Source organism: Hipposideros armiger, unplaced genomic scaffold (genome assembly GCF_001890085.2).
Source record: "Hipposideros armiger isolate ML-2016 unplaced genomic scaffold, ASM189008v1 scaffold_160, whole genome shotgun sequence".
NCBI lineage: Eukaryota > Metazoa > Chordata > Mammalia > Chiroptera > Hipposideridae > Hipposideros > Hipposideros armiger.
The window spans coordinates 2,760,877-2,775,564 of record NW_017731510.1 but is presented as its reverse complement, the minus strand read 5'-3'; the positions used below and the strand labels follow the sequence as shown (position 1 = coordinate 2,775,564).

Here is a 14,688-nt window from a genome sequence, read left to right as displayed (position 1 = left end):
GCAAAAATTGTGTCTTTTTCATGGCTCCATCTCTTTTAGGGTCACATGTGGTGTCATCAGGCATAGCTTTGGCTAAATACATGTTGAATCAACAATCACTATCATACCACCTATTTGAAAATGTCAAGATTCACCCACCATTTGTTTAGTTTTGTTCTCCCAATATGCAATTTTACTGAAGTAGACCCTAGTCTAATCTACTTAATTATAGAGGTTAAAAAAAACAACACAGAAATTTGGCAAAGAACTAAAAACATGAGTCAGATTACCAAATGCTGGGTTATAGAAGAACTAATATTTCTTCTTAAATGTGAATGCTTTAAGCTGTTAGGGTCCCCCCAACCTGTTTCCGATACACAGTACGCAGAAGTATAATTCCAAACTAGAGTATCTTAATATAGAAGTTTTCCATAAATCTTACAGTAAAGAATACATCTGTAACTACTGTTTGGCTGGGTCTTTTATATTCTGCATGCATTGAACTGACATTTGAATTTGATGCTACCAAACTGGCTTGTACAGAGTCCTTGAAAAGCACAGGAAAGGACTTAACAGGCACTTGATGACAGTACTAATGGGCCTGGTTCTCTAAGGAAGTCAAGGACGGGGAGTACTCTGAGGTGCATCAAATGTTCCCACTACTAACAAACGTGCAAAGTTTACATCATAAAAGAGTATTTTAAGTCTAATTAAAAGTGGAGGTGAGATCTGGGGAATTTACAGGGGAGGATAGAGAAGAAGGATTAGAAACAACTACATTTTTCTTCGTGGGGGAAGTGGTACAAATCAGCTGATAACTCTAATTCATATTAAATCATGCACTCAGAAATTACTATTTACTTCATTAAATACTCCCACAATCCTGCTGCATTTAAATTAATACAATTCAGTAACATTTCTTCTACCCACACACAAAACAGACTAAATAAATGTGACAAACACAACTTGGAAATGACAATGAAAAATATAACCAGTTAGGATAAATTAATTTAGTTCTATCCTTATAGGTTATCAGACCAGAAATGGGTAAAAATCTGCTATGATATGAAAGAAAATAGAGGTACTAGAAAACACGTAGCTTTTTTCCCGTCGGGCAATGGCCTACTACAAAGACAGGCTTGTTAGAACTTAAGGTTCTGTACCTATCTGGCCTCAGTGGTTTTCCTGGTTTGTGATTCCTAACCTAGATGAGATCAATGGAAGTGTACGTTCTGATCCAGTCTGGCTCTGGTGAACAGAACTGATGATGTAATTACTTGGCTCTAAAGGTGAGGCTGGTGTCTAACATGGATAGAAGCCATTCACCTCTACAGGCTATTTTTAACAAAGGCAAAGGTTTCTAAGAAACTTGCATGGCTTATTTTATAATTAGAACACTTCAGTCTCTAAAGTCTGTCTGACACCTTTAAGAGTGTGAAACACTTTTCATGTATACTCTTTAAAAATGGCTTTGATCATATGGAAGAACACGAATGTATGCATATTATTAAAGCAAAAATTAGAAGTGATATAGCTGCCTGCAAAAGTCTTAAAAGAGTGCTACACTGTGACTTATCAAAGATATAACATACCAATTTTTACTCTTCCTCGCTCAGGACCTTCACCCATAACTAAAATATTAGCAGGTTTCTGTGGAAACAAAATAGTGTTTTTTTTCAGTAGACAGTAGTGGTTTCTTTTAAATAGACAATATGCCAAAATAACATAAATCCACCTTTTAAAAAAACCTCATTTACTCAAAAATTAAAATCAAACACAGGAAGTCACCAAAGAAACTTTACATGTATATATGCAAAGCAGTATGCAACCTTCATGAAGGCCCAAATATGGCAGTGCTTTTCTCCACGCAGGGCTAAGGCTTTTCCTGACCCTCTTATCAGTCTGTTTTCACCACTGTGGAGCATCTGACAGAAAGTTATAATGTGTGGTTCCTTTTGACTCTTTCAATTATATAAAATGTCCTGCAACTTTAAGGGACAGTGAATTTTAAAGGTGATTTAATACTAAGCAGCAAATTAATTACAGGGAAGGAGCCACCTAACACCCTTATTTTGGAAACAGCAACATATGCATCAATGTTTAATAGAGTACAGCAAAATCAATTTAATGAAGTCTTTTCTAAATGAGTTAGCAAAGTAATAGGAATTTTCCATGACCTGAACAGTTTTGAGGTTCTTATTTTGAAATAGAAAAGGCAGCTAAAATTTAAAATAAGATTTTACAAAAGTAATACTTCAAACAGTTTTGAAATCTAAAAATATACAGGATTAGCGGCGCCCGGCTAGCTTAGTCGGTAGAGCATGAGACTCTTAAAAATATACAGGATTAACTGCCATCTAAAATCTGTTACAGTGGTATCTACTATGCTAACATAAAAGGGTTGCCCCCTCTTCAAGGAGGAAAAGGGGAAGAAAGCAGTGGGGGAGGCAGAGGGAGAGGGAAGGAGCAATTCCCAAACCTTATCCTGCCATACTGCCATCTTGTTATCTACTTGATCTGACTTTAAATCCACCAGTCTGCTAAGTGAAAGTGAAGCTAGATCTGAACGCCTTTCAAATATTGATCAAAGTAACCTTAAAATCAAAGTGGAGGTTTTAATGAAGGCTGTTGCCAGTGGTAACTAGTTCGCTGACGTCCCTATCCTATTTAGTGATAGTGCAGCCCCTATGCTATTACTGACCGAATGTAACATGTAGTAGTATATTATTGTAGCAACTACTAAAGATCAACATTATTTATCCCCAGCAAAAAGAAAATATTGCTGGAATGGTAGCATATGCATTTCAGAGGTTAAACATTCTCAGATGTTTTAAGATGAGTACACTAGGCACAGAGAGACTAACTGACTTGTCCTGAGTATTATCAAGATTGGAGCAACAGAAGAGTCTATGCCATCTCGAAACTGTCTAGGGCTCTCTTCTTAATGCATCACTCTGAAAGTAATTTTATGTAGCAAGTTTTTAAATTAATATGCATTAGTGCAATAATGATAATGAAAATGTTTTACTCAAGAAAAAGTTTTCAGAACCTCTAGCACCATGGTACACACACTCCTGATCTGAGGGAACCAGCTAATAAGCACCAAAAGGAAGTACAGCACTGACAATATTTGCCTGTGAGCTGCATACAAGTGCTGCCTGGCACAAATAAAAGTGCCTTCGTGCGCTGTGTTAATCGATCAACACTGGGCTCATCTCTGCAGACTCAGGGCTCAGCCTACTTCAAAATGAAACCAGATCTCTGAGACTTGTGTATTAATAAAACGTTGAAGGCAGAGTGGGACTTTCCAACAGGAATATGGCAGCACTTCTATTTGCCAGAGGGGAAAGGCTTGCTCCCAACTCACAGCCCAGGAGGGTCCTTTCTGTACTTTCTTCTCATGGTCCATCAGGGCAGGACTCCCTAAACATCCCTTGAACACATTCCCTTCTTTTTAATCCCATTTTGATTCTCTTCCCATCAAATCTATTTTCCATACCGATGCCAGATGCCAGGGCTAGCTTTCTAAAAGACAAAGCTGATCATGTCACTGCCTTGCTTAAAAATTTTCACAGTAACATGGAAAACTATTACAAGAAAATTAGGTGCAAACAGCAGAACACAAAATAATACATAGACTATGATTCCAACTAGGTTTAAAAAAAGTGCTGAGTAGGACTAGAAGAACAACATAAAAAAGTGACAAAGGTTATGAATCTTTTCAAAAATTTCCTTGAAGGCTTTTGCTATGCGTTATTATTGTTAGTAAAATATTATTTCAACTTTAATTGGTCCTTCACCACCTGTGAATAAAATCCAAAGCCCTTACAATGGGATGCAAGGCACCTGTAAGCTTCTTCCCACCAGTCTCTCCAGCCCCACCTTCCGCTCCACACTGCCTCTGCCACACGTATGTTTTCAGGGTTCTGTGACAAGCCTTTTTACAACTATGTCATTGCTATCCCATTATTTCTGCCCCCAAAGACCTATCCTTTGTGCTACTTGGCAAAATCTGATTTCCCCTTCCCCCCTTAATGACATAATACATGAATACAATCTGATTATAAATATTCAAACTATATAATGTCATGTACAGTTAAAAGTTAAAGAGCCTTTCACCACCCATCACTCCTCCACCGTACCCCAATCCCACTCCCTTCTTCAGGGGCACAAGCAGATTAACTGGTTTGCTGTGATGGGTTTTTCTAACACTGGAGTGCTCAATCCTAAAAGATTGTCTCCATATCTGGCAAAAGCACAAGCACACACGGGCATCTCTCTCCTTCCACTTTGGATCGTGTGGGAAAAATCCCTTTCGCTTTCTGACTCATTCAGCAGCTGGGCCCAGATCTGAGGAGCCCTGAGAGAGTAGTTACTGGTTGGCCTGCAACTAGGCAAAGAAGAAGAAACTCCCTCTCTTGTTCTTCATTTTATTCTAGACTTAGCGGACTGGTCCAGTTCCAAAAGTGAGTTTGAGCATTGATGGGAAATAAACAGTTTCTTTGTCAAGGTCTAGCCTAGTATTAGAGTTTGGGGCCAAAGCTCCAGTTAATTAAAAATTACTTTGCTAGGCAACTCACTGCCTTTTGCACAATCTGAAGCAGGTATTAGGCAAAGCCATGACCTGCCTCTGTAAGTGAATTTAAATTCAGTTTGGGCATGCTATGTAGACATAAACACAAGAGAACGGTTTCATGTGTTGTTTTAATAACACTAATAAACAGTGGGTCCCTCCTCATGCTATCTTCTATGATAGCATTCCATGCGCCCCAGGGCATGATATTCTGATTGAGTAGACAAGTCTAACACTAAATTTCCTTTGTAAATGGAATCTAATGGAAATCTCACTAGAAAAAGGCAGAAAGGCCCTAATGATCATGCATACTCTTGTCAGTTTTGTTGCTTAATCAGTATTAAGGAAGACTTCAAAGGATTTGAGGAACAAATTTTAAGCACTTAATGCCACATTGAAACAATAATCTATTCTCCAAATAAGCAAATTTCTTTTTTCTTTGTGTATCAGTAGGACGATTTGGGAGTTTTTAGCTCTAGAGCCAAAACTTTCAAGTAGTTGGTGATAATATAATGAGTGATACACATAACTCTGGTACACAGTCTGTGGTCTTTTATATGCTACCAAACATAATCACCTTGAAAGTACAGAACTGTGCTGTTGATATCTGATGAGGCATTTACTCTGTTAAACTATATGTATTGTTACAGAGATGAGAGGTCCAATGTGGCTTAAAAGTATTATAACATCATGGCAGTATCTTCAAGTATAGCTTATGCTATGCATAGAAACAATTATAAAATACCCTTTAGTGCCTGCTAAACAATGAAATAAATCAGTGAGATACTTGATGTATATTTGTTTGTTTGAAACTATGATATCATTATCTTGTTTTATTTCTCCCAGAAAACAAAACAAAACTATGTTTGTAATTAAAAGAACATGTCCTTGTTTTATAGTCTCACAGCTTATCTTCTTGTTTTCTGTTGTGTTTCCCTCAAAATCTCATTGATATCTCTTAAAGCAAGATCTTTGTAATGCAGAGACAACCATTCTCGTAGAGGCTCTTCTGTTGTTTTCAGAATTTGACATGCTGAGGAAGACCACACAGATGATTTCGGCGAACTACTGCTTAAGCAATGTTGACCAAAGTGTCCACTGGTATCATTGCACATGCCGTTTCAATTTCTTCCCGAAGTACCACCAGTGTAGCTGGTTTTCTACGGTACACCACATCCTTTAAGGTACCCAGTAGATAGAGGTCAAGGGGTGTTAAGTCAGGAGAATATTCTTGAATTCCAAATACCACTTCAAAATGGTCTTGCACTACTCAAACCGTGCCTCCACCATTTTCTTTGATGTCCTGCCTGTTGCAGAGTGACGCTAGCATTCACTGAATTAACACCATCTTTTGAGTGAACGTCATACTACACATTGCTCCTGTAATTTAATTCAACTTCTAAAAGTAATACACAAATAACATCTCTTAAAATGTGTATCCATTTTTTTGGCAATACACCGGGGATGGGGATGCCAAAAAAATGTATACGAGTGGATGCTTTGGCCAACGTTGTTCAAGCAGTAGTTCGCTGTAATCAGAAGTGCCTGGACGCTGATGGTAACCACTTTCAGCACCTCTTGTAATTGCAGAAATCAAACATGACTTGTATTCATCTTTTGTTATCGGTATATATTGAGTATTACAATTTTAATACAGCTTTCCTTTCTTAAAATGTGTATACATTTTTCTTGGCACCCTTTGTGTACGTGTGTGTATGTTAGTACATGTACACACACATAATGTATATTATATACATATATATATATATATATCATATATATATTTAAACATAGGCATCAAAGTCTTAAATAGACATATATTCAGGAATTTAAAAAAATTGTTTTAATAAAATCTTCTAAAGAGTTGTGTTACAGATAGAAAACTGGAAATCCAGTGAATAAGGTCTGGAAGGTAACTTTCTAATCCAGTTTTCATTTTTTATTCAGAGCTATGAATTTGCATTTTTACCTCTAATACTAAATTTTACTCCAGTATTGCTACTTAACACCTTTAGGCTAAAGGAGAAGTTATCAGCTTCTAGTAAAGTGGTATCTTGCCTTCAGTATAAATTTGAAAAATGTATAGGAGAATTCTTAGCAATCCTACCTGCTTCCTGATAAGAACACGAACGTTACTTATAAGACCTAATTTCATCCTCTACAGTAAACAGTTCAAACACTATACATTCATTCATATATTTATTGAATTAAGAGGCACTGAAGAACTAGAGGCCAACCAACAATCAACAGTTCCGCTCTCAAAGAGGTCACAGCCTAGACTGATGGCTGGGGTAAATTCAAGTAGGGAAAAGCTTCAGAGGTGAAGAAACCTGACATGCCTGAAACGGGAAAGAGCAGGAGCTGGCCTGGAAGGTAAGATACAGGAAACAGGGTGCCTCAACCATTCCCTGTATCTCACTACATCCACAGAGCTGAGGGGACCCTCTTATGCCAGGCTGGAGATGTGCTTAGTAGGGTGCATCCTACATTGGCAGTATCAAAAAAATCAGATATGTTGACTAGTTTTTTACTTGCCTAATAGGAATTAGCTTCTTTTGTCATATTTAACGCAAATGGAAATATTTTATGAAAAAAGTATTAACTTCATGAGTGTAATCGTGCTAATAGATGGCATTTCCTTTCAATAAGCCCCTCAGACTTTCCGCCAATCCAGTCTACTAACTCTACTTTTTGTTTTCATCTACGATCAGATAATATGAAATTAAACTAAAATGGTCTTTCACCAAATTGTGAATATTATCAAAAGCATTCAAAATAATAAAAATGATTCAGACTATTAGTTTTAAATGGCTATCTTTTAAACCAATGAATTTTGAGTTTTTCAACTACAAAATTCTTAAGCTGTCCATTTTAGGCAGTTGAGGCACAGAATACTAGTTAAGTGCTAAGAGATCAACCTGAAATTTAACCTCCTACAAAGATCATTTACTGTCAAGGCTGGCAGAGGCCAAATTCATTTCCATAGCAATGGAACATGGGTGCACATGGCAATAGAAATAAACTTGAACAGATATATCTTATTTGTTCCTAGTAAAGAATGTGTTTGCACATATTAATATATGTGTGTATTTTCTTTTAGATGAAAATGTATTTTTCCAAGTCTGATTTATTTAACTGCATTTTTGTAAAGCTATAAAGTTTTCTGACAGTTTAAACAAAGACTCTAATAAAGAGTCAAATAAGAAAGAATAACTATTACCGGAAGACTAGAAACTGAATAACATTAAAGAGATCAAATGTATTTTAAAGGAGAGCTATTATAAGGCAGAGATAGACTTTCAAAAATCTTTTAGTTTTAAAAACAGCTCTAGTTTTGTTCATTATTATGAATTTAACTAAATTTACCCAAAAAAGTGCACCTAGTTTATATTCAAATCTGTTATTCTAAATATTATTCTAAATAATGTTTCTATCTTTGGTAGTATAATGGCAATCCGCGAGTAGCACTGTTTTGTGTTCAAGTATTATTTTCTTGACAAAGCTAGATGTTTGTATATGACTTTTACTAACTCAATTGTATTCCTCTATTACCAGACAGTTGCTTGTAACTCCTAAACCCCCACTTTTGGCACCAATCCTAATGATGTTCCCATTGATGCTGTTTGTATAAATTATACCACCATAAAAATAAAGCATGACACATAATCCGAGCAATCTCCTTGGGATAAAATCTCAGAAGTAGAAATATCAGATCAAATAATATCAACAGCCTTATTGCTCTAAAACTAGAATTTTGTTTTGTTTTTTAAGTTTCAAAGGTGATACGTGTTCAATGGATATAACTTGGGAAATGAAGAAAAGCACAATGTGTTTGATGATAGATGAATGAAAACAAATTATCCATAATCTCTAAATTATCAGATGACCACTACAAACATTTCAGAGTATACCTTTTTGTCTTTTCCCAACTTATTAAATAAAAAGAATGGCATCATACTAAATATATTGTCTGCACTTTCTTTCCTCACTTTTATATCATAAAGATTTTTTAATCTGGAAATTACTTTTCTGATAAAACCTTTATGGATCATATGGGTTCATCATAATTTATATAACTCATCTCCTATTAAACATTTAGGTTGTTCCTAGTTCCTTAATAAAAGAAAATTCCATGACAAACATTTCTGTGTATACTTATGACAAATTCCTAAAATGTCAAATTGTCAGGCAAAGATTGTAAACATTTTTAAGGTTTTCTTTTGATACACATGAACAGACTTTGCTCTTCAAAGGATCAAGTATGAATTTTGTAAATTCGACATTCTTTTACAAAAACAATAACATTAAGTATGATAAAACCAATCTCCCAAACCAAAAGCAATGTATACCTTTAATCTAGTATCTATTACATAAAACTTTGTAACTTTCATTAGCTTGATATATAATAGTAACTTAAATATTTTTCACTGATAATGTTATGATTTATTCTCTGTCTTTTATTGATGAGACTTTGGTTATTAAGCTTACATATTCAAATCAATCCTCTACATTCTAAATAGCAAAGCTATATTAAATTATTTTTGCCATTTTCCAATATTATTTCCCTCTTACTACTAATTTTATGTTTTATATTCTGTTGACAGTATTTTTACTATCAACGTATCATTAAAACATTATTTAAATTTACCAAAATTTTATATGACTACATATTAGCTCATTTTTTTCTGTCATAATTTGTTCAATTATTTTCTAGTTGTTAGACATGTAATTTTTTTTTCAATTTGTCATTACTATCAATAATACTGTGATGGCCTTTTCTCCATTTTTTATAATATCCTAAAGAGAGTTTAGTAAAAGTAAGATTGCTGGATCTAAAGGAATGAAGGTTTTTTAAAGTTCTTGATAATTCTTACTTTCTAGGTTGTAATTTATATCATAGCAGGAGTGTCCATTCAACATATTGAGGGCATATCATGTACTGTCCCTGGCATGTGATAGATAGTGGGTAACAAAACAGACATGGTCCCTGTCACATAGAAAAGCCAGAAAGGGTACACAAATATATAAAGAATTATAAAGTGTGATAAATGCTATAAAAGAAAAAAGGGATTCCATTACAGAGAATAATGGGGACCCCACTTTGAATCAGGTGGTGAGAGAAGGATAAATGGAGGCACTATCTTGGATAGCGTGGTGAGGGAAGGCCTCTGAGGTGACATTTAAGCTAGGACATGAAGGAGAAGGAACTACCCAGAGGAAAGGGTTACATATGTATATGTTGTGTAAGTGGATGAGGGCAGAACTTTTCAGACACAAGGAAAAACAAGAAGGCTGTGAAGTGGGAAATAGCTTGGTTTATTCAAGAAGGCACTTGTGGGCACAACGTGACATGCAGGGGTACAATGGCAGGACATGTGGTTGCAACGGTTGGTGGGGGCCAGATAGTGCAGGGTCTAGTTTGCTGATAAAATGTCCTTTTTATTTTTAAAATGAAATTTCAATAAAAACTTTTAAGTAGGAAAGTGACAGTCTGACAACAGCAACATGAATGCTAGTTGCTTGCCAGGTCCTCTACACCAGCGGTTCTCAACCTGTGGGTTGCAACCCCTTTGGGGGTCGAATGACCCTTTCACAGGGGTCACCTAAGACCATCGGAAAACAAAGAGATATTTACATTATGATTCATAACAGTAGCAAAATTACAGTTATAGAGTAGCAATGAAAATAATTTTATGGTTGGGGGTCACCACAACATGAGGAACTGTATTAAGGGGTCGTGGCATTAGGAAGGTTGAGAACCGCTGCTCTACACAGATTAATTCACTGAATCCTCACAACAACTCTATATGAGTAGGTATTAATTATTCCAATTTACAGATGAGATGACCAAAGCCAGAAAGGCCTCAGTTGAACTGAGTTAGTTCATAGTAACCATTTCATACTGGCTCATCTGTAGAACTAAGGTTCAAATGCAGGCAGCATTTTCTTAACTGCTGCATTATACTGACAGTGCACAACAATTAAGTACTATCATTTAATAGGAGAAAATGGCTTCTCCTAAATATTACTGCATTACTTTGCTAGTGAAATTGAACTTTTTAACAATAGATGTTTATACACAACCATGTATCTATGTGCATATGTAAGTAAAATGAATTAATTGCTTGTATTATTTGTGGTTTGACTTTTGCTTAGTCTTGGTGTTTTTCTTAACTTATATGATCTGTTATTCCCTTTTCTAATATATTCCAAAAGTCTTTCTGTGTTTTTGTCTTTTAAACAACTGGTTTAAAGCTATATATTTCAGCCTACTTGTATAATTTCAAAGAATTCTTACATTCTTGCAATTTGCAATGGATTGTATACATTTTACTCAAAAGTATCTTTTGTACTTTCAAACTGTATTTTAAATGGCAAATTTTTCAATTGATGGTGTCTAAGAATTAAGAAAATAGGTGAATACTTACTATGTATATCTTTATCATCTAGTACTCACTGAACTTTTCTAGACATGCAATTTTTTGAGTGAATTTTTACTTTAAAAATATATTCTTCTATGGGTGACCAGTTAGCTCAGTTGGGTAGAGCAATGGTACTGATAACCAGTTAGAGCCGGTTCAATCCCCACATGGGCCACTGTGAGCTGCGTCGTCCCTAAAAGAGTCAGCTATGCCATTGTACATGAAAGCAACGTGTAACCAATGACCATGGTTGTTCCCCAATAAAACTTAAAAAAAAAAAATATATATATATATATATATATACTCTTTTATATAGCCCCAAATGCCAAGCAAATCTATTATAGTATATTGTTTTATTCTATAATTTTTGCTCATTCTTTAAGAATTTTGTCATAATCTGATAGAAAAATGTCAAGGTACATAATTATGTATTTCTAATTCTTTTTGTACAATTGCCAAATTGAACAAACTGTAAGTTCTTTGGTATATTTTCATTATTGTAATCATCCTGCTGTTATAAACTGTTTCAATCTTTTGAAATAAAATATCCTTTATCTGATACTATGATAACTTTTTTCTATATTTGAACACAGACTTTAGATCAACAGCTCTCAACTTTCTTCTCCCCTTAAACATTTGAGAAATATGATGGACTTATCAGAAGATAAGTAAAGAGTCAATAATAAAGTTAAAAAATCAAGAATGCCATCAGCTATTAGTTAACCTCCATTTCCTTATTTATGAAACATGGATAAAAATGACAACCTAGTAATACTGCAAAGATTATTTGTGACCAAATGCACATAAAAAGCTTAATCTGATGCTTGGTATATAAAAAGTAAAAAATTTTATAATGATGATAATAACGGCAGCTAACACTATAACCTTTTAACAGTGATTCAGTTCTGCAGTGATTCTTAAGTAAAGCTTCCTGGGAGAGAGGGTAACCATGCATGACCGGACAATGCCTGCAAGATGATTTTTCTCTATTACTCGATGAGATGAACCTAGTCGCTCCTGATCATCCTCTAGCTTTTAGTCATTTATGCCTTTTACAGATGAAAAAAAATTAAAATACATTCTTGTAGAAAATAAAAATATAGAAAAGCATAAAGTAAAATTTACCTGAAATATCAACCTCAGAGTTAAGTTATTACAAACATCTTGGTGGAAATAATTTCAGATTTCTCTAGATCTATAGTACTTACATTTATTACAAATCTTTTATAAAGGCTCTTTTGATTCCTGTGTTTATTTATTTAACAGTAAACAAATAATAAATGCATAGTAATTACTGCATTTATCCTATTTTACTTAACCTTTCCTGTCATTATTCAGGTTGTATGTGGGCCAGAACAGTTCCAGAACATCATTAAATTACAGTGGTGATGGGTTAGAATGATAATGGTTGTTAATTTGGTGGATAGTGACGCCCCGCTTAACCACAGGACAGAGAAATGCATCATTAGGCAGTTTTGTCGTTGTGCGAACATCATAGAGTGCACTTACACAAACCTGGATTGCACAGCCTACTGCACACCTCAGCTGTATGGTACAGCCTATTGCTCCTAGGCTGTAAGCCTATGCAGCATGTTACTGTACTGAATACTGTAGGCAACTGTAACACAATGGTAAGTATTTGAGCATTTAAACATATCTAAATACAGGAGTAAAAATATGACATAAAACATAAAAAAATGGTCCACCTGTAATGTATAGGGCACTTAGCATGAGTGGAGCTTCAAGACTGGAAGTTGCTCTGGGTGAGTCAGTGAGTGAGTGGTGAATGAATGTGAAGGCCTAGGACATGACTGTCCATTACTGTAGACTTTATAAATGCTGTACACTTAGGCTACACTACAATTATGAAACAACACGAGATAAAATCAAACACAAGACAAAATGATGCAATGGAGAGATGTAAACACGAGATGTATGAGGCTTCTGCTGGTGTAACACGGCATACTGTTTTACAGCAAAAAAATTTTAAGTGGAAAGAGTACACTCTAAAATACAATAGAAATATAGTATAGTAAGTATACAGACCTGTAATATAGTCATTTATTATTATCCAGTACTGTGTACTGTACATAATTCTACGTACTATACTTTTACATGCTTGATGATGTTTACACCAGCATCATGACAAACACGTGAGAAATGAGCTGTGCTACGCCATTACGAAGGTCACATCACCAGGCAATAGGAATGTGTCAGCTCCATTATAATCTTATGAGACCACAGACATATGTGGTCCATCGTTAACCGAAACATTGTTATGTTATGTGGGCACATGACTGTATATACTTTCTATGCTTGGGAGTTTCCTTCTTTTCTGATTTTTACTAAGAATTTCAATCAGAAATAAAAGTTAAATTTTGTCAAATACAAAAGATTGAATTTTGCAAAAGTTTTACATTTACAACTACTGAGAGAACCACAGTGTTACTCTCTTAGCACTGTTAATACATTTCCAAATATTGAATCTTTCTCACATTTGTGAAATGAGCTTCACTTACTTATAGCATAGTATTCTTTTAATGCCCGCTGGATCCTATTTGTTAACATTTTACTGAAGATATATGCATAAATAAATAAGATAGATGACAGGGTTGTATGTATTATCTTGATCAGGTTTATGTCAGTGTTATAATTTCTTCCAACAAAGTTATTAAGAAAACTTTCTTTATTTTGCATTACTCTAGAACAGTTTATATAATGTAGGATTATCTGTTGTTTGAGGGTTGAAGCAACTGTGAAACTATTTGCATGTGTTACGTTTTTTAGAGGTAGCTCTGTGACAAATGTCTTTATTTCTTCCATAGTTACCTGTCTATTTAATTTTTCTACTTCTTCTAGGGCCAATTATATTAATTTGTATTTTATTTTTAAATGCTTATTCAATCTAGGGTTTTGTAGAACACCAGAACAGTTCAATAACCTCTAAAGAAATGTAAATGGTAGTAAAAACTCATCCATCCCCACTTCAATGCAACAGAGCCAGAATTGTACAGATGAGTATTACCAAGCTTTCAAGAATAATTCCTATGTTATACAAATGATTCCAGAGACTAAAATCATTTTCTGAAGCTAATATAATCATGATAACAAAACAGAACAAAAACAGTATACAAACAGAAGATAACTGACCAATCTCACTTGTGAATATAGATGGAATAAAATATTAGCAAAAGGAATCCAACAGTGACTGAGAAAATAAAAATCAAGACCAAGTAATGTTGATCCCATTAATGCAAGACAGTTCAACATTAAAAACAAAATAAAACCTTATAAAAGGCAAGTTACCATATTAACAGATTAAAGGAAATAATCATAGGTGTATGACCATCTCGAAAGATGCAGAAAAAGCATTTAATAAAATTCATTCTTGATTTAGAAACAATTAATTAGATATAAAAGGAAATATCTTTAATCTGATAAAAGGTATCCACCAAAACCCCGAAACAAGTATCATATGTAATGTTGAAATTTAAGAATTCTCATTAAAGACAGAAATGGTCTCCTTAATTATTTGCCACTGTACTAGTTAACAGGCACTAGTCATTTTGCCATTACCAAATGACAAGAAAAATGCATTTCATGGATTCCAATGTTCACATTCCTGTTGAAATTTTAATATTTCTGTAGTTGGGTTATGTCTCTGTGGTCTAACAGTTGAAGTGGCAGCATGTTTTCTCTCAGTGATATGCAAAA

The 14,688-nt window shown here is 34.6% G+C and overlaps 1 protein-coding gene across 6 annotated transcripts in view; it reads right to left on the bottom strand.

Moving 5' to 3' along the window:
• Positions 1-14,688, bottom strand: part of CDK8 (cyclin dependent kinase 8) — a 112,798-nt gene that overhangs the window by 18,641 nt on the left and 79,469 nt on the right. For 5 of the 6 annotated variants that reach the window (XM_019651468.1, XM_019651469.1, XM_019651472.1 and 2 more), the window contains exon 5: positions 1,572-1,629. The exons of the other annotated variant lie outside the window; for it this stretch is intronic. In XM_019651468.1, the coding sequence (XP_019507013.1) occupies positions 1,572-1,629 (58 nt within the window). The remainder of the gene's footprint in view (positions 1-1,571; positions 1,630-14,688) is intronic. 6 annotated transcript variants of the gene reach the window in all.